We start from the raw sequence: 26,766 nt of genomic DNA on the forward strand, positions 1-26,766 counted from the left end.
GGCCTCCAGGATCACACCCCGGGCTGCAGGCGGCGCCAAACCGCTGCGCCAATGGGGCTGCCCTATTTTTAAAAAGATTTTATTCATTTATTCATGAGAGACACAGAGAGAGGCAGAGACACAGACAGAGGGAGAAGCAGGTTCCCTACAGGGATCCTGATGCGGGACTAGATCCCAGGACCCTGGGATCATGCCCTGAGCCAAAGGCAGACGCTCAACTACTGAGCCACCCAGGCTCTCTTAAGTCTTCTTTTAAAGTTATTCAGAGTGCTCTACAATTCCCGGCCACTCTGCTCCTCCGTTCTCTTCTTCTGAGGCTCCTTTGTGCCTCTTGGCCTCAGCCCCACTGTCACCCCAGTGCTTTCCCTGGTGCAGATCCTACCTCCTCGGTGTCTGCTGTCTCCCCGAACCCTATGGGATCTTTGCTGACTCTTCCACCCAGTGGCGCAGCCTTCTCTGAGGCACCTGCCATCTCTCCCACTGCTCAGTGTCCCTTTATGAGGGACCCCATCAGGCAGGTGTCCTCCTCTGCCTTGAATGCCTGAGGTCTGGAGTGCCACCAAGGCTGTTCTCTGCTGATGATCTCCAGGTACTGGCCAGAGAGTCAGTAACCTGGGGAAGGCAAAAGGCTGGCTCATGGCGAGAGGATGCTAGGGAGCCAAGCCTGCTTTCCTGCCCTACTGTGTTCCCATCCTGGCCTTCCTGGTTGTGTGAGGGCTGAGGTCTGGAGCTGCACAATGTGGGCAACAGGGTCTTTCTCCATGGGGGCGAGGGGTCTATGTAGATGACCGGCTTCCTGGGTGAGGAGAATCATCTGTTCTTGTGATTTTTCACATCCTTTGGCTTTCTGTTTGGTCTCTGAGAGCTACTGTAAAAGGGGAGCCCGTCGCAGCTCAGTCTTTTCATCCCCCTGGCCCCACTCGGCTGGCCATCTTCCCGGAGGCGGTCATCCTTTGGCTGTGTTTGAGGTCATGGTGGAACAGACCAACTCTTTCATGACAGGCTTTTTGCCACCTCTGCACCAGGTGGGGGTGAGGAATGAGTGCAGGTCCCTGGGTAGCAGATGTGGCGTGTGAAGTTTTATTATTTTATTCTGGAAACATCTGGCTTTAGGGAATTGATTCCTGTCCTCACAAAACTCACAGGAATCGGATTCAACTGGCAGTTTATACAAAGGCTGGATCTCTCCACTGAGCAGAATGCTTGGGCCTCCTGCCCATGGCACTTGGGAAACCCAAGTACTCCCCAGAAGGTGGCTTGGTGAGCAGGGGTTACAGTAGGAAGACTTCCTCCGGGCCCTGGTAGAGACTGCACAGTTCAATTGTTTTCTGTGTATTTGTTACTTTCCTGGCAATCCAAATATCCATGCCTCATATATACAGATATTCTCTGCTTCAGATACTGGAACGTTGTCTTGTGACACATTCTTAGTTTCTAAGAAGGTCCACCTTTGATGCTTTTTTAAAATTAACTTGACATGGTTACCAAGCACAGTCCGATTTACATTAGCTACATTTCTGTGTGGCTGCGTCTTGTCTGGTGCATCCCATCCATAACCTGACCAGACCAGAGGGTTGGAGGCTTGTTTCTGGGAGTGGTTTTGTACCCAGCTGCTCCCACACCGTGTGTGAGTTCTAGGGAGTGTGGGTTCCCTGGGAGCATGTTTCCAGGCTGTGTCCTCACAAACTAAGCTTCAGCCTCTTCCAGGGTCTGGAGTCTTCTGGCTTCCTGCTGCCTCTCATGCCCACTAGCATGCACAGCTGCTGTGGTGTCGCTTGTGAGGAACCTTTCTGTCCTTCCTTCTTTTCCAGCTACTCACGGAACCGCACCTTTGACACATACATCGGGCAGGGCTACGTGATTGCTGGCATGGATGAAGGTCTACTTGGTGTCTGCATCGGAGAGAAGAGGAGGATTGTGGTCCCGCCTCACCTCGGCTATGGAGAGGAAGGAAGAGGTGAGTGCTCGCTGCTTCCAGGCTGCTTCCAAGCAATCAGGGCTTCTTGAGAGCCAGAATGTGGAACCTGATGTCCCACTGAAGACTTGAATGTCCAAATAGCGTTGGTTTCTAGAGATGCTCTATTCTTTCCTCTTGTCCCCACTGCCCAATTTCCTCTTGGAAAATTCTTAGACTTGTGCCAAAGTTGAAAGAACTAGGAGTCAAACTCATAGATTCATCAGCTGTTAACATCTTGCTGTTTATTTTTTCTCTCTAATTACATTTTTTGTTTGTTTTTGTTGTTGAGTCATTTGAAAGTATATTGCAAACCTCTCCCCTTTTTTGTTTTTGTTTTTTTTTAAGGTTTTTAATTTATTTATTCAAGAGAGACAGAGGTAGAGACATAGGCAGAGGGAGCAGGGAGCCTGACGCGGGACTCGATCCCAGGCCTCCAGGATCATGCCCTGAGCTGAAGGCAGACGCCCAGCCACTGAGCCACCCAGGTGTCCCTGGTTTTTGTTTTTTAATAATTTTATTGAGATGTAATTTATGTGTCATAAAATTTACCCATTTTAAGTGTACAATTCCGTGAGTTGTGAAGATTTATTTGTTTTAGGGAGAGAGAGAGCACGAGCAGGAGGGGCAGAGGGAGAGGGAGAGAGAATCTCAAGCCGACTTTGTGCTGGACATGAGCCCAATGTGAGGCTCACTCTCAGAATCCTGAGATTATGACCTGAGCTGGACGCTTAGCCAACTGAGCCACCCTGGTGTCCCAATTCAGTGACTTTTAGTAAATGTGGGGGGTTGAGTTAACCATCACCTCAACCCACTTTGAGAACACTTTGTCACTCTAATAGCAACCTCCTTTTAAGCGTTATACAAATGATACGTGTTGACTTTAGAAAAAAGAAAGTAAGGATAACGAAAGAAAACAAAAATCTCCCATTATCCCACCAGGCAGGAATAAACATTGAAATGTGGTAGGTGGGATAGCAGCCCCAAAAGATGTCCCCGTCCTATCCCTGGAACCTGTCAATATGTTACCTTACATGGTGGAGGGATTTTGCAGATGTGAGTAAGGTAAGGATCTTGAGATGGGGAGATCATTCTGGATCATCCATCCAGGTGGTCTTGATGTACTTACAAGAGCCTTTGTAAGAGGGAAGCAGGAGGTCAGAGGGAGGAGAAAATGCTAAGCTGCTGGCTTGGAAATTGGACAAAGGGGCCACAGGTCAAGGAATGAAGGCAGCCACAGGAAGCTGGAAAGGCGAGGAAGCAGATTCTCCCCTGAATCCTCCACGAGGAACGCGTCCCTGCCAACACCTTGAATTCAGAATTTTGACCCTCCAGAGTTATGAGAATAGATCTGCATTGTTTTAAGCCACTAAATTTGTGGAAATTTGTTATACTAACAATAGGAAACTAATACAACCGTGAAGTGAAAATACACATCCACCTCCACTAATAAATACTAACAAAAATGGGATTACCTAGGGACACCTGGCTGGCTCAGTCGGAGGAGCATGTGACTCTTGATCTCAGGCTTATGAGTTTGAGCCCCACATTGGGTGTAGAGATTACTAAAAAATAAATAAACTAAAAAAATGGGATTATCTATACATATTACTTTGTAATTTTTCTCTTTACCTAATTTGTTGTGAACAACTGTCTATGCCAACAGGTATTTTTTTTATGGTTGCATAGTATTTTAAACCATATTTCGCTCTTAGGTTTTTTACTCACGCATACAGGCATACTTCATTTTATTGCGCTTTGCTTTATTGTGCTTTGCAGATAGTATTATGGTTGGGTTTTTTTGTTTGTTTTACAAATTGAAGTTTGTGGCGACCCTGCATCAAGCAAGCCTATCATTGCGATTTTTCCAGCACTATTTGCTTGCTTCATGTCTCTGTGTCACATTTTGGTAATTCTTGCCATATTTCAAACTTATTCATTGTTATTATATTTGTTATGGTGGTCAGTGATCAGCGATTATGACTCTGAAAGCTCAGATGAGGGGCGCCTGGGTGCTTAGTGGTTGAGCATCTGCCTTAGGCTCAGGTCATGATCCTGGGGTCTGGAATCGAGTTCCGCATTGGGCTCCCTGCATGGAGCCTGCTTCCCCCTCTGCCTATGTCTCTGCCTCTCTCTGTGTTGTTTCATGCATAAATAAATAAAAATTTAAAAAAGCTCAGATGATAGTTTATATTTTTTAGCAATAAAATACTTTTAGTTAAGGTATGTACATTGTTTTCGAGACATAATGCTATTGCACCCCTAATAGACCACAGCATGGTAGAAACAAACTTTATTATATGCACTGGGAAGCCAAAACAATTCACCTGACTCGCCTTATTGAACTATTCACTTTATTGCAGTGGTCTGGAACCAGACCCACAAAATCTCTGAGATATGCCTATACCATTTTTTGCTAACCTGCTTAGGAATAGTTGATACAGGGATCCCTGGGTGGCGCAGCGGTTTGGCGCCTGCCTTTGGCCCGGGGCGCGATCCTGGAGACCCGGGATCGAATCCCACGTCGGGCTCCCGGTGCATGGAGCCTGCTTCTCCCTCTGCCTGTGTCTGCCTCTCTCTCTCTCACTGTGTGCCTATCATAAAATAAAAATAATAAAAAAAAAATTAAAAAAAAAAAAAAAAAAAAAGGAATAGTTGATACAGTATTAATTTTGCTTTTGCATTCTTTTCGCTGGTGAGCTTGTGGCTGGCCTGGCTGGCTGTACACATTAATTTTGTTCTTCTGACTACTACTGATATATGTGTCTTCAGAATTTTCTTAGTAGGGTCTATTCAGAGGATCTATGAGGTATCAGGTTGGTTGGAAGCTAGGGTGTACTGTGGAGAAACATTTTTTTTCTCCCTGACCTAAATTTCTTTCTTTTTCTTCTTTTTTTTGAGTAAACTCTACCCCCCAGTTTAGGGTTTGAACTTACCACCCCAAGATCAAGAATCACATGCTCTCCAGGCTGAGTCAGCAGGGCACCCCATTTAATTTCTGATGTGTAAAGCCATACCAGGTCACATCTTAAGACACATTCAATAAACCTGGCTTCATTTCCTGTTTGTCTAGTGTCTTGATGCTCCTTGGTTTTGTATCATGTAAACTTCTACTCAAATACATACAGAAATAGACAAATATTTTCTGAGTATTCAGGCTTTGTTATGCCCTCAGGATTAATCCTTCGTTTCTCTAAAAATAATATATTAATGGAAAACATTTGCTTAAGTTTTTTTTTTGTTTGTTTTTTGTTTTTGTTTTGGCTTTCTATCAAGTATGTGACAGAGCTCTGCAAAGAATTATATTATATAAGACTCTGGGAAGCATCTGAAGACTCATAAATTTTGTGGGCATGAGGCTGCTTCATCCCAAATCATATGTTGTTGTGGGGGCAGGGGCACTCTGACAAGGACCACCCAGGTGCTCTTGCACAGGGGTTGGGGGGGGGCACCTCTGTCTTCTTTTGATAAGTGTCTCCCTGGCCTCCTTGTGGGGTTTGCATAGGACCTAGTGCTAATCCATCAGGGACTGGCCCAGAAAGGGTGTCAGGACATGGAGGACATACCATGGGGCCAAGCATGAAGTAAACAGTGAATAAATACTTGTGGAAGGAATGAAATGCTGGGCTCCCCGTGGGGTTCTCCAGCTCCATTCTTGGCATTTCATTTTGTTGAGGCCATTTTTCCCCCACAGGGTTAGTGGAAGGAGGGAGTAGGCCTTCTGGAAAGGCTCTGGCCCACTCCGCTGCCTACTCTGTTCCACGGGGTCAGCTCTGAAATTAGGATGCTTGGCTATGTTTACAGTCCTAATGGGGAAAACCGATTCTGTCCGAGGGATTGTGGAAGCATTGCTTCCTCTCGTTCTGTTCCCCAACTTCCAGATTACCTTCTAATCACTCTTAGATTGGGAATGTAGGGTTATCATGAGAATTAAATAAATCAAAACATAGAAAGCACTTAGAAGCGTGCTTATTACTTTCTAGGCATCCATTATGTATGTGTGTGTGTGTGTGTGTGTGTGTGTGTGTGTGTGTCAGAGGGCAACCAAGAAATGGACACAGAGAAGTATGTGGCAGGGGTGGGGGCTGGGGGTTGGTGTATACCTATCTCTCTTTGAATTCTTTCTGTAGCTGTGCTGTTTTCTTGAACAAGTTCTATCTGAGTTGGTTTTCTTATCTGTAAAGTGCTAATGAAAGTATTATGCATCCTTGGTTATAAGTAACACTATTTTTTAAAAAGATTTATTTATTTATTTATTTATTATTTATTTTAAAATTTATTTTAGCACATGTGAGTGGGGGTGGGCAGTGGGGGAGGGATAGAGAGAGAATCTCGAGCATAGAGCACGACGTGGGGCTCGATCCCAGGACCCATGAGATCATGACCTGAACTGACCAAGAATCAGATGCTTAACTGACCAAACCACCCATGTGCCCCCTTAGTAGCACTATTTACAAAAGTTTTATATTTCAACTTCTCTGAAATGATCTGGGTGTGTTTAATCATTGGTGCATATGTTTAAGGTGTCCCCTTGCCCTTCTCCAGCTCCCTGAGAAGCTGTCATTAAATTCATGGAGCATCTGCTAATCCTGGACTTAGGGAAATACCCCACAAGGTGGCTTCAGGGATTTAATGAGAGAGTATAGGGGGCGCCTGGCTAGCTCAGTTGGTACAGCATGCAACTCCTTTTTTTTTTTTTTTTAAGATTTTAAAAATTTGAGAGAGAGCACAAGCAGAGGAAGTAGAAGGCAGAGGCAGAATGAGAGGGAGAAGGAGACTCCCTGCTGAGCAGGGAGCCCAATGCGGGACTCCATCCCAGGACCCTGGGATCATGAAGAGCTAAAGGTGGATGCTTAATGGACCGAGCCACCATGTGACTCTGATCTTGGGGTTGTGAGTTCGAGCCCCCGCTGGGTGTGGAGATTACTTAAAAATAAAGTTTTATTTATTTGTTTGTTTATTAAAATATTTTATTTATTCATGAGAGACACGGAGAGAGAGCAAGAGGCAGAGACACAGGCAGAGGGAGAAGCAGGGTCCATGCAGGGAGCCCGATGTGGGACTTGATCCCGGGTCTCAAGGATCACACCCTGGGCTGAAGGCGGCGCTAAACTGCTGAGCCACCTGGGCTGCCCTAAAAATAAAGTTTTAAAAAAATGAGAGAATGTGTCTGAAAAATACTTTGGTAAACTGTAAAATGCTATTCAGATGTGAGATAACGTTTTCAAAAGTGGAGATGATGGAAGAGAAAAATATACTAATAGTTTTTTTTTTAAGATTTTATTCATTTATTCATGAGAGACACAGAGAGAGAGAGAGAGAAAGAGAGAGAGAGGCAGAGACACAGGCAGAGGGAGAAAGCAGGCTCCATGCAGGGAGCCTGATGTGGGACTCAATCCTGAGACTCCAGCATCATGCCCTGGGCCAAAGGCAGGCGCTAAACCACTGAGCCACCCAGGGATCCCCTATACTAATAATTTTGTGTAGAACAGAAACGATGTGTTATAAGAGTACTTTATGAACTGTTAGATATATTGTATCATAGAGGAGTCTATATGGGCCGCTTTTGGCTGGGAGCTTTTCCCCTGTGACGTTTCTGCTAGTTTCTCTTGCACAGCAGTAGCTGTCAGCTGATTTTCTCATCTCTTAACTTCAGTGGGAGCCAGGTGAGCCTTAATTTGGCTGCATTTAGTTTCCGCATCTGTGATGAACTTAGCCATACATCTTTCAGGTTCAGCGATCCCATGGGGCTGTAGCTCAACGTCTTTAACCATTGTTCAAACTGTGTTCTATAACTGGCTGCATGACCGTGGGCAAGTCTGTGCCTCAGTTTCCCCATGAGGGTTAGGTTACTTCTAACAGCTCTTCCAGCTTCGATCTCTCCGTATTCTCTAGGTTTTTAATTTTTATTAAAGATTTTTATTTGTTTATTCTTGAGAGACACACAGAGGCAGAGGGAGAAGCAGGCTTCCCGGGGAGCCTGATGCAAGACTCGATCCCTGAACCCCAGGATCACCACCTGAGCCAAAGGCAGATACTCAACCCACCACCCAGGTTCCCCTCTCTAGGTTTTCCTATCGGCAGTCCCGGGTCTCTCCCTGGAGGTTCGTGGGAACGTACCTGGTGACACCGGGGTCCCTCATTAATTGCCTGTGTCTGACCTTTAGGGAACATCCCTGGTTCGGCCGTGCTGGTGTTTGACATCCACGTGATCGACTTCCACAACCCTTCAGACTCCATCAGCATCACCTCCCACTACAAGCCCCCGGACTGCTCCGTGCTGAGTAAGAAGGGGGATTACCTCAAGTATCACTACAATGCCTCGCTTCTGGATGGGACTCTGCTGGATTCCACGTAAGGGCCCCTGGGGATAGGAGGGGAGTGAACTTGGTGGATAACAGCCATAGGCTCGCATGGTTCTCCTTTGCTCTTCACCACATACTGGTTGAGGGCGTTTCTCTCCATGCTTCCCCACTGCGTGGAGCTAGCTGATATCACTACTCAGGTGCATTATTCTACAAGTTCCCTATGAATGGTCTCACCTTGCTTCTGTGAAATTGTCTTTCTGAAAAACAGATGTCATCTTCTAACTGCTGTCTTTAAAAATTAACCCACAGCTACATTACAAACTCCATAGTCTGGCACATTAGGCTCTATTTGTCAACTCCATTCTGCTGGACTGGTCTCATCTTCTGCTAGGTGGAAGCTTTTGCCTCCTAGGTTTCCATGTGTAGTGGTGTAAGATGTGCGCTGCTTAAACCCTTCTTTCCAGCCAACTTCTGCCCTGGCTAAGATGTCCTCCCTTTTCCAAGTCTTTCCTTAATTCCTAGGAAGAATCAGCTGCTCCCACTTCTGTGTCTCATGTTTTTTTTGTTTTTGTTTTTTAAGATTTTATTTATTTATTCATGAGAGACACAGAGAGAAAGGCAGAGACACAGGCAGAGGGAGAGGCAGGCTCCCCACAAGGAGCCCCATGTGGCATTCGATCCCGGACCTGGGGATCATGCTCTGAGCCAAAGGCAGATGCTCAATCGCTGAGCCACTCAGGCGTCCCTGTGTCTCATGTTTTAAGTTATTATTTAACATAGTTATTTATTTTTGTTTCAATCTCTGTTGCTGGTCTGAATACCTTAGAGAAACCCAACATGTTTATTCATATTTTTATTCTTTACACCTAGCCCAGAGCATAACTAATGCAAAGGGAGCATTTTATAAATGTTAACTGACTGAGATGAATCTGATATTTTATTAATAGGAATCAATAGTATAAACTAGTATCATTAGCCAGTTTGGGTAAAAAGGAGCTTTATGCTTCTTATGTTTCTGAATCTTTATTTTTTTATTTTTTATTTTTTTAAATTTTTATTTATTTATGATAGTCACACAGAGAGAGAGAGAGAGAGGCAGAGACACAGGCAGAGGGAGAAGCAGGCTTCATGCACTGGGAGCCTGACGTGGGACTCGATCCCGGGTCTCCAGGATTGCGCCCTGGGCCAAAGGCAGGCGCTAAACCGCTGCACCACCCAGGGATCCCCAGTTTCTGAATCTTTAGATGTAGTTGTATGTTAGTAAAATATTCTCTTCTGGGAAAGAAACATTTTCAGCCTTTCTTTATATCTCCGTATAAGTATATCCATTTTCATACAGAGCCTGACTCAAGATTCCTAAGTTTGGGCTTGGGGAGAGAGAACGGCTTCATGTAAATAAGTATGTGTTGCTGTATTTATGCTGCGTGGGGAGGGCCTTCTCTCCCTCCCACCCGCCCCTCTGCCTTCTAGTTTCAGGGGACATTGTGTGTGGCTGGCGAGAGCCAGACATGGAGACGGAGCCCTAGGGACATGCTCTTCAGAGCATTCTCTCTGCTGCTATGAGAGCCTGTATACTAATGGATTCCTGTTTTTCATCAGATCTAGAATGTGTTGATTATTAGATGCATCATTTTATGCATCTTTAAGATCTGCATAAAAATGCTGTCCCCAAATTAACATGATGTTAATGATAAAGTGTATCCCAATTACAGAGAGGTTAAAATGTGAAAATACATGCATTATAGAATCAATGAACTATGAATTAGCTTCTGGGGCTCAGATATACCAGGACCTCTTTTATAGCAAACCTCCTTGCATTAGTATTAGAAGCCTTTGGGGGGCAGTGGAGAAGAAGCATGGCCTGTCGTTTGGGGGATCAAGGGACCATATGCATATGAGAATGATCCACAAGGTTAGAGTAGTCTGTAAGGTCAATGGCTTGCTGTCCTTGCTCTTGCTAATGCCCATATTCTTATCTGGGGCTCTGACTCTGGGGCAGGGGGTCGGGAAGCGGGGGTGGGGGTGGTGGGGAGTGGGGGGTGGTGGTGGTGGTGGTGGTGGTGGAAAGTGAACAAAGGAATTCCTTCCTAGTGGGTTCAGGATATGCTTCTCATGTAGGGCGGGGGTGGGGGGGGAATCAGCCTTCCTGCCTTCTCATGTTTGGCGGATTCACAACATTCCCACAGAGCATCCGGGAGCCACGTAATGTTCCTTGGTCTTATCAGACTCCACCCTCTACCACTGAGAGTCATTTGCGGTCCCTGTAACTCTATACTGCAGAGTAACATCCGGCATCCCTGCTGGTCTGGTCTGAGTGTAGCTTCAGTATCAAGGGGAAATGGGGCCTGTGGTGGGTGTGAGGTGGGAGAGGAAGGGGGTGAGACCTGCCCCACCCTGGCCTTCCGCCTTCCGTGGGCTCTGTAAACAGGGAGGCAGGTGCTGCTGAAGCTGGCTGCTGGGAGGAGGAAGGGGACCACGGGCGAGAGCCAGAGGGCGGCAGGTGGGGAGCAGGAAGCCTGCAGTGGCTGGGCCGTGGGAGTGCGCGGAAGGAATGAGGAGAATGTCAGAGGCAAAACTGGCAAAACAAATAAATAAAAATAAAATAAATAAGAGGCTGATCTGAGGGGGAAAAAAAAGAAAGACTTAGTGGGGCACTCAGAGGTGACCCGGGAAAGCAGAGACATTTGCTTGGAGGATTTTCTTCATGTGTGTTTAAGTTGGCCTCAGACGTTGGTAGCGGAGAGCTGAAGGGGTTTTTGAATATTCTGGGAGACTGTGAAACAGAGTAGTCCCTGGAGAAAGGCAGTGCCAGGGTGCCTCCGCCTGCTGACAAAGAAGGAATTGTGCCCAGGCGGGAGGGCCCATCCTGCTCCCTCCCACAGGCCTTGGGCCAAGGCCTCCCGCGCCAGAGTGGACTTTGTTTTGACTTTGTCCCAGGTAAGACAGGTGCAAACCCTGGTTTGGTGTGTCGGTGCCTGACGACCAGCTTGAGGAGGCAAAGTGGCAGTAGCCCTGCACCCAGGGGAGGCTGGGGAGCCTAGAAGGGGCTGTGACCTGGAGGGGCTGTCCCTTGCATGCTTGTCGCCACCTGGGAAGGGGTCCCCATGGGGCTCTGAGGAGCTTGGAGAGGCTTTTCCAGCCTGAGATTGAAGAATATCTCCATTGTTCGTCTTTAGGAGGTGGGGGAGCGTACTGAGGTACATGTGGAAACATTTATTTTCAGTAGTGACCGAGGTGATAGAGCCACCTTTGATTTATGTGGATTTCCCAGGGACCGTGGACATCCAGAGTAATTTAAATCATGGCTAAAGTTAAACTTTCAGTTATTTTTCTAACGTCAAACCTATTACAGATGCAAGCATTTCACATACTCAAGGCCATCCATTTACTGAGCTCTTTGTATTTGTTCTCCCCCGTGCCAGCATGGCCCATTATTTACCACTGAGAATACCCCTGTGAGGTAGCTACTATTATCTGCAGTTTATAGATGAGGAAATGGAGGGATTTTCTTTTTCACGGTCCAATTAAGTGTCAGAAGCAAGATTCAGACTCAGGTCTTGCTAAATCCAAAACCCAGGGTCGTAACTATATTACAAATTTTTCAAATTCTCATGAAAATTCCTTACTAGGATAGTGATTAAAATATTGGGCACCTGGTGGCTCAGTCGGTTAAGCAGCTGCCTTCGGCTCAGGTCATGATCCCAGGGTCCTGGGATGAGTCCCGCATCAGGGTTCCTGCTCAGTGTGGGGGTGGGGGTCTGCACCTCCCTCTCCCTCTTTCCTCCCCACCCCCGCCCCCACTCCTACTCTCTCTCATGCTCACTCTCTTTCTCAAATAAATAAAACTTTAAAAAATAGAAAAGTTGTAAGAACAGCACAAAAAATTTCTTTCTCCCTGGAATCATTGGAGTTGCCACCATGATATCCCACCACCCCGAGTACTTCAGTGTACATTTCCTACAAATACAGACATTCTCCTGCATAATTTAACACATACTTCATAACCAGAATTAACACTGATATGTTACCATCTTTAATCCTCAGACCCCACCTAAGTTTTGCTAGTTGTTCCCATAAGGTCTTTTATCCTTTATAGCAAAAGGATCTCACTCAGTATGCTCTAGTGTTCTGGAATGGCTTCTTGGTCTTCCCTTGATTTTCTTCACACTTTTGAAGATTATAGGTTCGTTATTTTGCACAGTGTTGCTCAGTTTGGGCTTGTCTGATGTTTTCTCCTGATTAGACAGGGGTTCTGTATCTTTGGCAGAAAGATCACAGAAGATATGTGTTGTTCTCATGAAAACATTCAAGGACCAGTGGGTTGTTGACCTAATCAGGGACTCCCCTGTTTCATTTTCAGGTGGAATTTAGGCAAGACGTATAATATTGTTTTGGGATCCGGACAAGTTGTGTTGGGAATGGATATGGGTCTCAGAGAGATGTGCGTTGGAGAGAAACGGACAGTGATCATTCCACCCCACCTGGGCTATGGGGAAGCTGGCGTGGGTGAGTAAGCAACAGCATTACGGAATGCTTGGGGCATATTCACAATCTGAATGTTGTGCTTTTGGGGTGCCATATTTAGAACCTGCAATATGCTCTTTCCATTTGTTATTATTATTTTTTAAAGATTCTACCTATTTGGGACGCCTGGGTGGCTCAGTGGTTGAGCATCTGCCTTTGGCTCGGGGCATGATCCCAGAGTCCCGGGATCGAGAAGTCCCTGCTTCTTCTATTTAAAACCCAAAGAATCAGGGCCATCTTCTCCAGTGTTTTATGCTCCAGCTCTCTGGAGATGGAGGAGGTAGGAAGTGCTAACTTATAAGAAACATATACTTTGGATCGATTTTCTCTTTTTCACATTTTTTAAATGATTGTGAGTATACTGTCTGTTAGGGGTACCTGGCTGGCTCAGTCTGTGGGGCATGTGACTCTTGATCGGAGTCGTGAGTTTGAGCCCTATATCTGGTATAGAGCTTACTTAAAAAAGAAAACAAAAACATGCACAACTGCCTGCTAGTCCCCCTGGTCTAAGAAGAAACACAAAAAATGTGTACCCTACATGACTAAGTAATATTAATTATAAATAATTATGACATATAATAATTTCAAATAAGACATTATATATATATATATATATATATATATATTCACGTACTCATATAATCTCTTTTGGGCCCATTCTGCATATACTGTTCTCAGATTTGTGTTTATATCATATTTTAGCTTAGGATTTTAAGGCATGCTGTACTATTTTTAAGGTTCTATTACAGGATTTATTGAAAAGTTCTACAATTGTAGTCTCTATTAGTGGACTTTCAAACTTTTTTTCACCAAGACATATAATAAGAAATACATTCCATGGGAGCACCTGGGCGGCTCAGTTGGGTAAGCACCTGACTCCTGGTTTCGGCTCAGGTCATGATCTCAGGGTCCTGAGGCGGAGCCCCGTTTGGGCTCTGCTATCAGCAGGGAGTCTGCTTGAGATTCTCTCCCTCTCCCCCTACCCCACATGTGTGTGCACACACTCTTTCTCTCTCTCTCTAAAATAAATAAAATTTAAAAATCTTGGGGAAAAAAATACATTTTGTCTCCCCATCTGTATTACACATTAACACACAATTTATACGTATGTACATAGACATTTAGTTTTACATATAAAGTTATTAAACTCAAGTTCCATAAAACCATACCTATCCTTTCTATGTGCAATGTACCCTTATCTATTTTATTCTTTAATTAAAAAAAAAAAATGCTGGGATCCCTGGGTGGCGCAGTGGTTTAGCGCCTGCCTTTGGCCCAGGGCGCGATCCTGGAGACCCGGGATCGAATCCCACGTTGGGCTCCGGGTGCATGGAGCCTGCTTCTCCCTCTGCCTGTGTCTCTGCCTCTCTCTCTCTCTGTGTGTGACTATCATAAATAAATAAAAATTTAAAAAAAATGCTGGTTGATATCCTGTAAACGGATTTCATGACTCACTAATGGTCACCATCTACAGCTTGGAAAAAACACTTGCTGGCTTAGAACTTTCTTGCTCTCACAAGAAATGTTCGCCATCCAGGAGGCAGCTGGAGCCCTGGTCGGGGGGGAGGTTCAGATGGGCATGCTTGCCGTCTGGTGGCACTAACGCTGTCCCCTCCCCTGTTGGTGAGACAGATGGAGAAGTGCCCGGCAGTGCTGTCCTGGTGTTTGACATTGAGCTGCTGGAGCTTGTGGCCGGTCTGCCCGAGGGGTACATGTTCATATGGAATGGCGAGGTGTCCCCCAACCTCTTCGAAGAAATCGACAAGGATGGTAATGGAGAAGTCCTCCTCGAAGAGGTAACTGACCTTTGAAGGAAGCAGGACTTCTAGGAGCCTGAGGAGCCTTACTGGGGCAGGAGATCCGTTCCGAGTGTGAATGCTTATTTCTCGTGATGATGGTAACTGCACACGGTCGTGTACTACGCAGTTCTATACACACTCTCTAAACTGAAGCTCACAATTCCTCTTTGAAGAAACCGAGGCCCTGAGAGGTACAGGGCTTGATTCCAGGGCTCATAATTCAGTTCTCAGTTCCTGGGTGCTCACTGTGTGCCTGCATTGTGCTGAGTGTTTTTCACATATATCATCTTGCCTGGCCCTTGTGGCAGCCGTGTAATCACCATCCCCGTTTCAGAAGCAGCAGCTGTGCCCAGAGAAGGTAAAGGACTTGCCCAGCGTCACGTAGCTACCCAGTGGTTTGAGGCAGGCTACATACCCCTGTCTTGATCATCTAGATCCTGGGTGGTTTCTTCTGCAGCAAACACCCCGTCGTGGAGCGGGACAGTTAGAGTCGCCTGTCCTGTGATACCCTGCTGAATGCCACGACTCTGCCCACCTACCTCTGCTTATTCAAGGCCGTGGCTCCAGCCTTTTCCGCTTTCTCTCATGTCAGTCACATTTTCCCAGCTACTGGATTGTTCCCATTAGCCTAAAACCATGCTATTCTTTTCCCTTCTCTTGGCGCATCTTTCCATTTTATTTTTTTGCTTCTTTTATAGCAAAAATGTCCAAACTCTTTTCAACCCACTCCTGTCAGACCTTTGTCCCTCCATGTCACTGAACCTGGTCTTGCTAAAGTGACCGGTGCCTTTCAGGTTGCTGCAGTGGTCATGTCTCATTCTCCTTGTACTTGGGCATAGCTAACTGCTTTGCAGGATGCCTTTTCCCTGGCCTCCAGACCACACATTCTTGGTGTTACTTCTACCTCACGTCTAAGTCCTTCTCAGGAGTCTTCAGGTTGGAGTGCCCCAGCCAGAGTCCTGAGCTTGTCGTCTTCCCCACCTTATGTCACTTTTTGGGTGTTCTCACCCAGTCCCAGTGCTTTGTCATCCATAGCCCCATGGCTTCCAAACTTGTAGCTCCAGTCCAGTCTTCTCTCTCTAGAGACAATTCATACATCTAACTGCTCACCTGATAGCTTCACTTTTGGAACCCCTGATACCTCCCTCCCCTGAACTTGCTTCACCCAAAGCCTTCCTCATCTCCTTTGATGGCAACTCTGTCCTTCCAGTTGCTCAGGCGAGAGCACTCAGTAATCTTTGACGACTCTCTTTCTCACATAGCCTATCATAAATCCACCAGGAAGTCATTCTAGCTCCATCTTGAAAATGTATCCAGAGCCTGACCGTTTCTCACCATCCATCTAACTCTGCAGCCTCGTGGTCCAGTGCCTCCTGGCTCTGGCTTGGACCTCTATGGTCTTCCTGCTTTCGCCCTTGCCCCTCACAGCAGCTAGAATGATCCTTCTAAAACTTAAATTGGATCATGGCTTGCTTTGTCTCACAACCCTGCAGAAGCCTCTGTTTCCAAAGTCCTCACACTGGCCTATAAAGGCCCCACAAAGATTCTCCATGACCTGCTCAGTGTAACCACCACCAGCCATGCTCCCCCCTTGGGCCTTTGCTCCAGCTGTCTGCTCAGAAGACACTTCCTGGATAACTGTTTGGCTCATTCCCTCCCTTCAAGTCTTTGCACGAGTCTCCTTTATGCATTGGGGTTTTACCCTGACAGGTGGATGGGGACCTCAACCTGCTTCTCTACCTGTACTCTTGATCTTCCTTGCTTGGCTCTAATCTTTTGTTTTCTAGAGCATTTTACTTTCTAACTTAATATGTGACTTACTTATTTTTATTTATGTTCATTTCTAATTGTGTGTTTCCCAATCTGATATGCTAGAATTACAAGGGCAGGATTTTTTTTTTAAAAGATATCTCTTGGGCAGCCCCAGTGGCCCAGCAGTTTAGCGCCGCCTTCAGCCCAGGGTGTGATCCTGGCGGCCCGGGATTGAGTCCCACATCGGGCTCCCTGCGTGGAGCCTGCTTCTCCCTCTGCCTTGTCTCTGCCTCTCTCTCTCTCTCTCTCTCTCTCTCTGTGTGTCTCTCATGAATAAATAAAATCTTTTAAAAATTAAAAAAAAATAAAGATATCTCTCTAGGATCTTGAATGGTGCTCAGCACACAGTAGACAATGTTTTTACTATATGAATGAATGAATGAGTACAGGCAGCAATGTTCTCAGAGGCTCAGGTGGTTAGATCACCCTTTGATGGAGAACTAAGTGTTGATTGGGAAAGAACAGATAGCTCTAGTCCCTGCCGTGTATTAGCTGCCTGGAACCTAGGGGCTCCTGGAGTCATTAGCCAGGGGTTTTCATCTGCATCTAAAGAAAAAAACAGGTGGTGTAGCTCACAGAATTTTGTCTGTTTTGTGAGCTCAGACCCCAAATTCTAGCCTCTGGACTCCCGATGCCCTGGGGATGCTCTCTTTGTTCGGGTTCCGTTCGGGCCCGGGTTCGGCAGCTGTGTCTCATGGTCTGTCCTGTTCCCTGTCTCTCTAGTTCTCAGAGTACATTCATGCCCAGGTGGCATCTGGCAAAGGGAAACTTGCTCCTGGTTTTGATGCTGAGATGATTGTGAAGAACATGTTCACCAACCAGGACCGGAATGGAGATGGAAAGGTCACGGCAGAAGAATTTAAACTCAAAGACCAGGAGGCCAAACATGATGAACTCTAAACCTGACTCGGGCCACTTGTGTGACACCAAGCCCCCTGTCGTGGCAGAATGAGAAGTGAGGGCGCGAGGGTCTCTCAGAAGGTGAATCGTCCACAAGTAGCAGATGGTCACATAGTACCTGGGGCATGTCAGGGATGGGTCGATACACATGGTGAGAATTTTAGGCCAAATGCCAGTGATATGAAACAAAATTGGTGCAAGGTGCTTTAGCAGGGGCTGCGTAGAGGGTGAAAAGGCTGTACTGTACAGTCAACCGCTGTTTTGTGAGCCTTTCAGGTAGTTTTGTTGTTAAAGGAAAATAGTGTCATACAGAAGTAACAACCATCTTGGAGGGAACAGAAGTGTCCAGAATAGCCACATAAAGAGGATTAACCTTTTTTTTTTTTTTTTTTAACTTGCTGGTGTTTTAAAAAGTGTTCTCCAGATGAGCAGAAAAGACAAGGAGCATATCCCAGCAGTATTCCCCCAAAGCCCCCAAAACTGTATCAGTGGCCTGTATAGGCTCTGGTAATGCCCAGCTTCCACCTTCCTGCTACACACACACACACACACACACACACACACACACACACGCTTTATAGTCAGTTGTGCCTACCTATCGTGGTCTTCCAATTGGCTGAATAACTTGGAAGTTAAGAAAATTAGTGGACCAAACAAAAGGCATTGTGGGCTACGAGTAGAGCATTTGATTCTGTGTTTGCCATGCAAGATTATCTGCTTCACTGTTTCTTATTCCCATTGCTCTGTCCTCCCTGAATCTTTCGATCAGATAGATATGCACAGGGCTGGTGGCTGAGCCACGCTCCAGAGTATTTCATTATGACCAAGATGGAAATGTCACCCCAACAGGTAGATGAGCATAAACAAGGAGACATATTTCCACTCATTCAGTCCTGGAGGGGGAGGTGCTTTACAGCCCAGGGGTGTCAATCTATGTAGAACAAGGACACTATTACCTGCTAGCCTTTCCCCATGTTATGCGGTAACCACCTTGCTGCCTTACGTCCTCTGTTCCAAGTGGTGGTGGCATCCACCCTGAAGTAATCCATGGTTTTCCTTTTGAAACTGCTTTGTTTTACTAATTTAAACTGTTTTGTACTGATGTAGCCCTGAGATAGTTTGTGAAAATGCTGTGCACTCATTCAGTGGAATAAATGTTGGAAAACAGATCTTTTCATATATAAAAAAAATTGAATAACATCAGGTTTTGTGGAGTTTTATTTGAAGGCCAAGAGGAGCCCATGAGAAAAACACCTTGATTAGCCCTTGAGAATTCCCTTGAGGACTGCATCTCGTTAATTTGAAGGCATGTAAGGTCCGGGATACAGGGGGTGCGTCAGTTGGCATCCTCCTGGCAGGAAGCATGCCCTCCCGTGGGACTTTTGAAGAGAAGCTACCTAAAGGACTTTACAGAAGGGTGGGCAGGGCTCAGAGACCTAGTAAGGAGGTCATGATACCTGTTGGAGAGCAACATAAGAGGCCCTTCTCCCCCTGGGCCTGAAAGGTGAAGGGGAGCCACAGCCATGCCCACAACTGTGGCTGGCAGCATAGCAGAGTGGTGAGGGCAGAAACACCCCATTCTGCGTCCTGTCACTGGTGCCCACTAGCTGAACCCAGTCTGAAGCCGAAGGAAGAAGAGGCTAGGGGCTGGTATTCTTGGAGGCCAGCTTTTTGGGGTGCAGAGAAAAGTGGAGAATGACTATAGGGGTTGGAGTCAAAGCAAATGGAGAGTAACTGGCACACGTATAAAGAAAAATGTATGTTTTTCTAAAAGCAGATGTTACTATTTACTCTGCAGAAGCAACCTCAGAGACTCTACGCTTCTGGAAGGCAAAGGAGATGCCTGCCATGGCCTTCCTGGCTGCTGCTGTCATGGTAACTAACGTTCCATGACCTGTCTTCTACATAGCACACCGTCACTCAAGATTTTCTGTTTCACAGAATTCCTTCAGTGTACTAGATAGGTTGTAATCTAGCTAAACTGAATCGCCTTTTGGAATGCATTTGGCCTATAACACCTCATTATCCTTACACATCTCCATGAAGATAAAAACCTGATGCTTATTCTCTGCCCCAGATTTTTAGTTGGTCCTGTTTGGATTTCTTCACTGGCTATTTTCTTTGGTAGTGGAGATAGGTTGGCTGAATAAAAGATTTCTCTGGGGTAATTAAGGACTGTGGGCCCCAGAGCTTCAAGACTGGAGGGATTTTTTTTTTTTTGAAGATTTTATTTATTTGAGAGAGAGACAGCATTATTTATTTTGAGAGAGTGCGAGGGAACAGCAAATACCCCCACACACACCAGCTGAGCAGAGTGCAGCCCCACATGGGGCTTGATCCCAGGACCCTGGGGTCATGACCTGAGCTGAAGGCAGATGCTTAACTGACTGAGCCACCCAGGTGCCCCTTGTTTTTGTTTTTAAACTCTGCTGGCCTGGCTGCTGAGCTGAAACCTTAGTCTCCTCTGGCCTTCAGACTTAGATTCAATACTGGGTCTTCTTGGGTCTCCAGCCTTGACACCTGGGTTTTTGTTTTTTCCTTCTCCAGCCTTACTGAGGTGTAATGAACAAATAACATTATAAGATATTTAAAGTGTACATGATGATTTAATATAGTATGCTTACTTCTGAAAGGATTTCTCGGATGCCTGAGTGGCTCAGTGGTTGAGCGTCTGTCTGCCTTCCGCTCAGGTTGTGATCCCAGAGTCCTGGAATCGCGTCCCACATCAGGGTCCCCTCAGGGGGCCTGCTTCTCCCTCTGCCTAGGTCTCCGTGGAAAAAAAAAAAAAAAGGATCTCTCCCACTTAGCGCTTCTTTTTTTTTTTTTTGATGAGAACAGTTAGGTTCTACTCTCAGCAAAGTTTAAAACTATACAATATAGGTCACCATGTTACTCATTAAGTCCTCAGACTTTATCTTATAGCTGAAAGTTTGTGCCTTTTTATCGACCTTTATTTCTCCTATCCCCCAATAACCACTTTTGTATTCTATGACTTAAGCTTAAATTTTGTTTTAATGCCACATATAAATGATACTGTGTAGTATTTATGGGTCTCCACATGGGGGTTGTTGTTGAGTGCTACCTGGGTGCTTCCATTTTTCCTGTTGCTAAAAGGACATTCAATAATCTGTGACTACGTCAGAGGCTTTAATCTCTGGAAGGACCAGCTGCTCAGATGGCCTCACTTTAGAATGCTGCTCCAACACTTGTTTACATTTGCATTATGATTGTAGGTTACAGCTATGCCAGCAGGAATGTGAATGCTCATCAGGGAGCCAAATATAGGGTAGAGATGCCGCAGAGCATTTCTCTTAATCATATCTTATACTCAATTTCTGTGTTGCTGCTTGAGGCTGCTTGGATCTCTTGATAGAACGGCTGTTCACAAGCTACAGATTGTGACCACCTAACTTCTGACTTACACATATTCTGGACTTCAGGCTCTAAAGATGACATAGGTAACTGATGCCCAGTGGGAGAGTAAAGTATCTTCAGGAAACATGACATATGAGTAGGCATGTGACCAGTGTGCTTGAAACGCCACTAGGCTACCTTGCAAGCACAGGCAATCTGCATTATTTTGTTAAAACCTGGTGAGTTTTGATCTCTTATTATGGAGGAGTTTATAATATCTTTCAAAATTATTACTTAAAAGACAGAAAAAAATTTCATTTTGTCAGGAGAGCTGACGCAGGAGTCTATATAATAAGTGTTTACACATAGCACTTCAATGTCTTCGGTTTCTAGGAACAAGTTTGCTTTCTTTTTGTATGTATGTATGTGTATATTTGAGAGAGAGAGACAGATAGCATGAGCTGGGGTAGAGGGAAAGGGAGAGAGAATCTCAAGCAGACTCTGGGCCCAGTGCAGAACCCAATGTGGGGCTCGATCTCACGATCCTGAGATCATGACCTGAGCCGAAACCAAGAGTCAGACGCATAACCACCTGAGCCACCCAGATGCCCCAAGGTTGCTTTCTTTGAAGTCTTTTTCCTTGGCTTTCTTGGGGATCTGCATCTTTTTATAAATCAGTAATACCACTCCTTGGGATGGCTGGGTGGCCGCTCAGCAGTTGAGTGTCTACCTTTGGCCCAAGGCATGATCCTGGAGTCCCAGGATTGAGTCCCACGTCAGGCTCCCGGCATGGAGCCTGCTTCTCCCTCTGCCTGTGTCTTTGCCTCTCTCTCTGTATCTCTCATGAATAAATAAATAAAATCTTTTAAAAAAAATTAAAAAAAGAATACTGCTTATTTATTGCTAGCTGCAGGTATAAAGCTTTCATGCTTATTAAAATAAGCTTATTAAAATAATGTGTTTGATTCCATGTGGTCTTGGCCATTAATGTTGGAATTCTAATAGGTCAAGGCATTCCTTCCAGCTTACACTGGCCATATTCGGATCTCATTTAAATGCAGACATATAATGCATGAGTCCAGCCAAAATTTCTCCTTTAAGCTCTGGTCTATTTGTTATCTTCCCTTGTGTTCCTTACAGGCACCTCGAGCTTTGCATGTCTAAAAGAGAATGTACATTCCCACTCCCTTTCCAACACCCTCCCCCCAAGCCTGCTCTTCTTTCTTCCCCCACCCCCATTTGCTTAAATGAGACATCTGTGAGACCCTTCCTCCTCTCTCACCCTACACATTTAATCAAAAAGCAAGTCTTGTCATTTCTAAACCTAAACTACTGAAAATGATCCACTTTTCTCTGAATCCTACTATAATTTCTAGTTTAGGGGCACCTGGGTGGCTGTCGGTTGAGCATCTGCCTTTGGCTCAGATCATGATCCTGGGGTCCTAGGATGAGTCCCACGTTGGACTCTCTGCTCAGCAGGGAGCCTGTTTCTCTCTTCCTCTGCCTGTTGCTTCCTCATATGCTGTCTTTCTTTCTCATTCACTGTCAAATAAATAAAATCAATTAAAAAAATTTTTGAGTTCAGACTTCCGCAGCAGCGCGCTGATTCACTGGAGTGTATCTGCCTCAATGAATCTTCCACATGTCAGCTGGTGTGATCATGGCAGTCCGCTGCAGGGAGAAAAAACCAAACTCACGACCTACAAAGACCTGTGTCATCTGGCACCCTCACCTCCCATTCATTATTCCATTCTTCCCTTTGCTCAAAATACTACTAAACCAGTTCTCAGTTCTTTGAACACCTAAAGTTTTTTACTCCAGACCGTTTTCCCTCTTCCTGGAATGTTTCTGCTTCAGTTCCGCTCATGGCTGGCTCCTTTTCCTTCAGGCTTTGGCTGAAATATTATCTCCTCAGAGCTTTCTCTGGCTACCTTATCTAAAACAGGATCCTTGTCATTTGTGTTGGTTTCTTTTTTTTTTTAATATTTTAAAAAAGATTTTATTTATTTATTCATGATAGACATTGAGAGAGAGGCAGAGACACAGGCAGAGGGAGAAGCAGGCTCCATGCCAGGAGCCCGACGCGGGACTCGATCCGGGGACTCTAGGATCACGCCCCAGGCCAAAGGCAGGTGCTAAACGACTGAGCCACCCAGGGATCCCTTGTGTTGGTTTCTTCACAGTATCTTATTTATAATAGCCTACCTCTTTTTCCTGTCTCATCCATTAGGATGGAAGCTACACGAGGGCAGGAAGCATGTGGAATGTATTCATTATCGTGTCTCTAGAACCTAGCCTGTAGTAAGGACTTCAATATTTGTTGGACGAGTGACTGTTCATTTAATCAGTCCTCACCTCGAGTTCAGGCCCCACTTTAGAGATGAGGAAACCAAGGCATAGAAAACTTAGAAACTTACTAAATGTGGGGCACCTGGGTGGCTCAGTGGTTGAGCATCTGCCTTTCGCTCAGGTCGTGATCCTGGGGTCCTGGGATCGAGTCCTGCATTGGGCTCCCCACAGGGAGCCTGCTTCTCTCTCTGCCTGTGTCTCTGCCTCTCTCTGTCTCTCATGAATAAATCAATAAAATCTAAAAAAGAAGAAAGATGAAGACGAAGAAGACGAAGACGATGACGACAAAGATGAAGAAGACGAAGATGACAAAGATGACTACAAAGAAGACAAAGTAGACGAAGACAAAGAAGACGAAGACGACGACGACAAAGAAATAATTTGCTAAATGTCCTAGAGAGAATCTAAGACTCATCCAGGTTGGACGGACTTGAAGGCCTGTGACTCACACCTCAGGCATTTTTATCTTATCTATTAAAATTGTACCGAAATATTGGAATAACTATAAAACACAGCAGGACTGGTGAATCTTGAGTTAACCCTGGCCAAGTTTCAGGATTAGTTATTCAGATCCCACATATCTTTTCCTCCCTGATTCTCCATGGGGTATGCCAAAGAGAGAACCCTGAACCCCAAGTCTCTTTAAAAAAAAAACCCTTTAGGGGATCCCTGGGTGGCTCAGTGGTTTAGCGCCTGCCTTTGGCCCAGGGCGCGATCCTGGAGTCCCGGGATCAAGTCCCGCGTCGGGCTCCCGGCATGGAGCCTGCTTCTCCCTCCTCCTGTGTCTCTGCCTCTCTCTCTCTCTCTCTTCTCTCTATGTCTTATCATAAATAAATAAATAAATCTTTAAAAAAAAAAACCTTTAATAACCTGCCTAATCAACTCTGGTGTCTACTAAACATACCGTGGAATGCAGAGCCCTTGCAAAACCACTCTCGAATAAACTAGTATCTCTGACAATTGTTTCTGTTTCTCAGTTTCATCAAAATTGTTCATCTCAGCAACGAAACTGCTTTACCTCATAAAGTAAACTTCAAAATTGAAAAAAAAAAACACCCCACAAAAAACCTAATTGCTTGTCACTTGTCCTTACCCCTAAGGGAAGGTTGTCTTGCCCAGATCAATCCTTTTATTTGCTAGTAACTTTCTTCTCCTACCCGCCTTCCTTTTTTTTTTTTAAAAATTTTTATTTATTTATGATAGTCACACACACACAGAGAGAGAGCGAGAGAGAGAGGCAGAGACACAGGCAGAGGGAGAAGCAGGCTCCATGCACCGGGAGCCCGACGTGGGACTCGATCTTGGGTCTCCAGGATCACACCCTGGGCCAAAGGCAGGCGCCATCTCCTTTAGAGAATGTGGTAGTTGCTACACGCTGCCAGTGTTCACTAAGGCTGCAGAAGAGCTTTCCGTTTCATCCATCCATCCAGACTGTGCTTATACTTTTGTGGATGGGTCATAGCTACCAATATTGAATACTTGTGCTTAGTTGTTCTAAATGCAAATATCAAACTTAAAAGCATACAGTGGCGTTGGTGAGTACATGTCACCCTCACAATGAAATATCGAGGATGTATCATTACCTTCACTTTACAGATGAGCAAGCTGGGACACAGGTTAAATAATGTGTCCTGACCACAGTTACTGAGTGGTAGAAAGAGGATTCAAATCCAGTCTGACTCTATAGCCCATTTCCTTTTTTTTTTTTTTGTTAAAGATTTTATTTATTTATTCATGAGAGACACAGAGAAAGGCAGAGACATAGGCAGAGGGAGAAGCAGGCTCCATGCAGGGAGCCCGATGTGGGACTCGATCCCGGGACCCCAGGATCACGCCCTGAGCCGAAGGCAGACTCTCAATGGCTGAGCCACCCAGGCGTCCCTATAGCCCATTTCCTAATGGTGACACTGAACTGTTCTGAAAACTGAACTTGAACACAAATTATTTTAAGCATCAATAGAAACAGGGGCGGTGAGATGTGACAGTGTCACAGGTATGTAGTAAAAGCAACAGGGGCCTTGGCTTGATAACCAAGTTAGATAGAGGCTAGAAGGGGCTATAGAGACTGCATGCCCTCAAGGCCTTCACTTTATAGGGAGGTGCCTGACCTATAGTCTTAGTAAAGGGTTAGGCCATGATGAGAACAGAGGTCATAACTTCAGTATTCTTTACATTTATGCCACGCACTATGCTTATTTGCAGAAGCATGCTATAATTGTAAAACAGTCAATACAGCAAACTCTAATAGCAATATGGGATAAAAAGCTATCATCAGATTAGAAATTCCCAACTCAAGCAGGGAATAGTCTACTTTTGGCCACTATAAACTCTGTTTTATTGTTTATTATAGAAAAGAGAGGTAGCGGTAGAAGATAAGAATGGGCTGCCCCAGGGAAAAGATTTTCATTGCAAGACCTTGCCTACCTGCCACATCAAATTGTACTAGAGACTGCAGACTGCACTGGATGTCCAGTACTAGTTGGAACATGCTCTGTATCACAGCTCAGATGCTTTAAGGAATTAGCAGCTTGTAGACTCTGGAGTGAAATAGAGTCAGGGTCAAATTTATCACAATGGCAAGTCTAAACCTTGTGGAAACCAATTATTGGGCAGCAGAAATTTGGAATGGGAAGTCAGACTGAAGACAGGAATGTTGGTTCCTAATTTAGCATACTCAGTTTTAGTTGACAGGAGACCCAGCTACACTTTGTTCCCTGCCTGTGGCCTATTTCTGAAACTCCGAGACTTAAAACAAAGTACTCTCTTTTACCGGTACTTTCAATGAGGGATAACGATTTTCCCTGTCCCCACCATTTTCTGAAGGGTTAATTCATTTCTTCTGCAACTATCTATCCTTAAACTTTTAATTTTAAGTTCAAAAATATTCACTCTAAATAGCCATTATGACCATGACACTTGGACTCATCCCACAGCCCCCCACACCCCCAACACAGACACAGGAAAAACACAGCAGGTGCTTAATAAATATTTGTTGAATAAATGATTAATAATTTTCTTGACAGTACAATTTAAAAAGGCTTTGCATTTCATGTGTATCATCAGTGCTTCCATACAGAACATTTTGTAATGATTAGTGACAGACATGTGGATACCAAACTGAGTGGCAATATTTTCAAACACTGAGTGCCAATATTTTCTGGTTAATACTGACTTTCACAAAACGAAATAACCAAACATAACACAATTTAAGGAGATGGTGATATCATCAACATAAGTCACCCAAATTACAAAAATGGCAACTTAAAATCATGCACATTATTTCACCATTTCATAAAATTTCTTTTTAAACTTATACAAACTCTCCCAGAGTAAAAAGTTTCCTCAAAAACCTCATGATAACATTACAAAATTCACTCTGGAAATGCAGGGAGTTATTTTTCAAATTTTGGCTTTATGATTTTCTTTTTAAATCTGTTAAAAAATATAGTGAGGAGTGTGTTGAGAGAAATGAGGAAAAAAAAGGAGCTTCCAGTTGATGGATTCAATGTCCGAAAATACCTCAGTAACAGAGAGAAAAAACTTTAAAAGCAATAACGCATTATAAATAGAAGTCTTTCAGCAAGATGAATAGGTGAGCAGTTCTTGCATCAATTGCACCCACAGGTGAGAGGTCTTCTTGAAGAATGCTTGTTTATAGAATCTTCTGTAAGATAGAGTTGGCTACATCCAATGATTCGTCTTTTACTAGAACAATGTCATAAGAGTCCATATACTTTTCTAAAAGCTCATCAACCTAATCAACAAC

At 44.9% G+C, this 26,766-nt stretch overlaps 5 protein-coding genes across 21 annotated transcripts in view; 2 read left to right on the forward strand and 3 right to left on the reverse strand.

Moving 5' to 3' along the window:
- The window catches only part of FKBP9 (FKBP prolyl isomerase 9), a 41,377-nt gene extending 22,880 nt beyond the window's left edge, over positions 1-18,497 (forward strand). Inside the window, exons 6-10 of the mRNA XM_025464581.3 lie at positions 1,812-1,957; positions 8,122-8,308; positions 12,623-12,768; positions 14,419-14,582; positions 17,121-18,497. Coding sequence (XP_025320366.1) covers positions 1,812-1,957; positions 8,122-8,308; positions 12,623-12,768; positions 14,419-14,582; positions 17,121-17,297 — 820 coding nt within the window. The 3' untranslated portion in view covers positions 17,298-18,497. The remainder of the gene's footprint in view (positions 1-1,811; positions 1,958-8,121; positions 8,309-12,622; positions 12,769-14,418; positions 14,583-17,120) is intronic.
- Positions 1-26,766, reverse strand: part of KBTBD2 (kelch repeat and BTB domain containing 2) — a 217,026-nt gene that overhangs the window by 111,087 nt on the left and 79,173 nt on the right. The gene's annotated exons all lie outside the window — the stretch shown is intronic.
- LOC112670699 (uncharacterized) overlaps positions 1-26,766 on the forward strand; it is a 200,313-nt gene that overhangs the window by 91,698 nt on the left and 81,849 nt on the right. The gene's annotated exons all lie outside the window — the stretch shown is intronic.
- LOC112670700 (retinitis pigmentosa 9 protein) overlaps positions 1-26,766 on the reverse strand; it is a 204,606-nt gene that overhangs the window by 67,986 nt on the left and 109,854 nt on the right. The gene's annotated exons all lie outside the window — the stretch shown is intronic.
- NT5C3A (5'-nucleotidase, cytosolic IIIA) overlaps positions 25,976-26,766 on the reverse strand; it is a 55,195-nt gene continuing 54,404 nt past the window's right edge. For all 6 annotated transcript variants that reach the window (XM_025464582.3, XM_049093792.1, XM_025464584.3 and 3 more), the window contains one exon: positions 25,976-26,754. In XM_025464582.3, the coding sequence (XP_025320367.1) occupies positions 26,653-26,754 (102 nt within the window). In that variant the 3' untranslated portion in view covers positions 25,976-26,652. The remainder of the gene's footprint in view (positions 26,755-26,766) is intronic.

This window comes from Canis lupus, chromosome 14 (genome assembly GCF_003254725.2).
Source record: "Canis lupus dingo isolate Sandy chromosome 14, ASM325472v2, whole genome shotgun sequence".
In the NCBI taxonomy this organism is placed as follows: domain Eukaryota; kingdom Metazoa; phylum Chordata; class Mammalia; order Carnivora; family Canidae; genus Canis; species Canis lupus.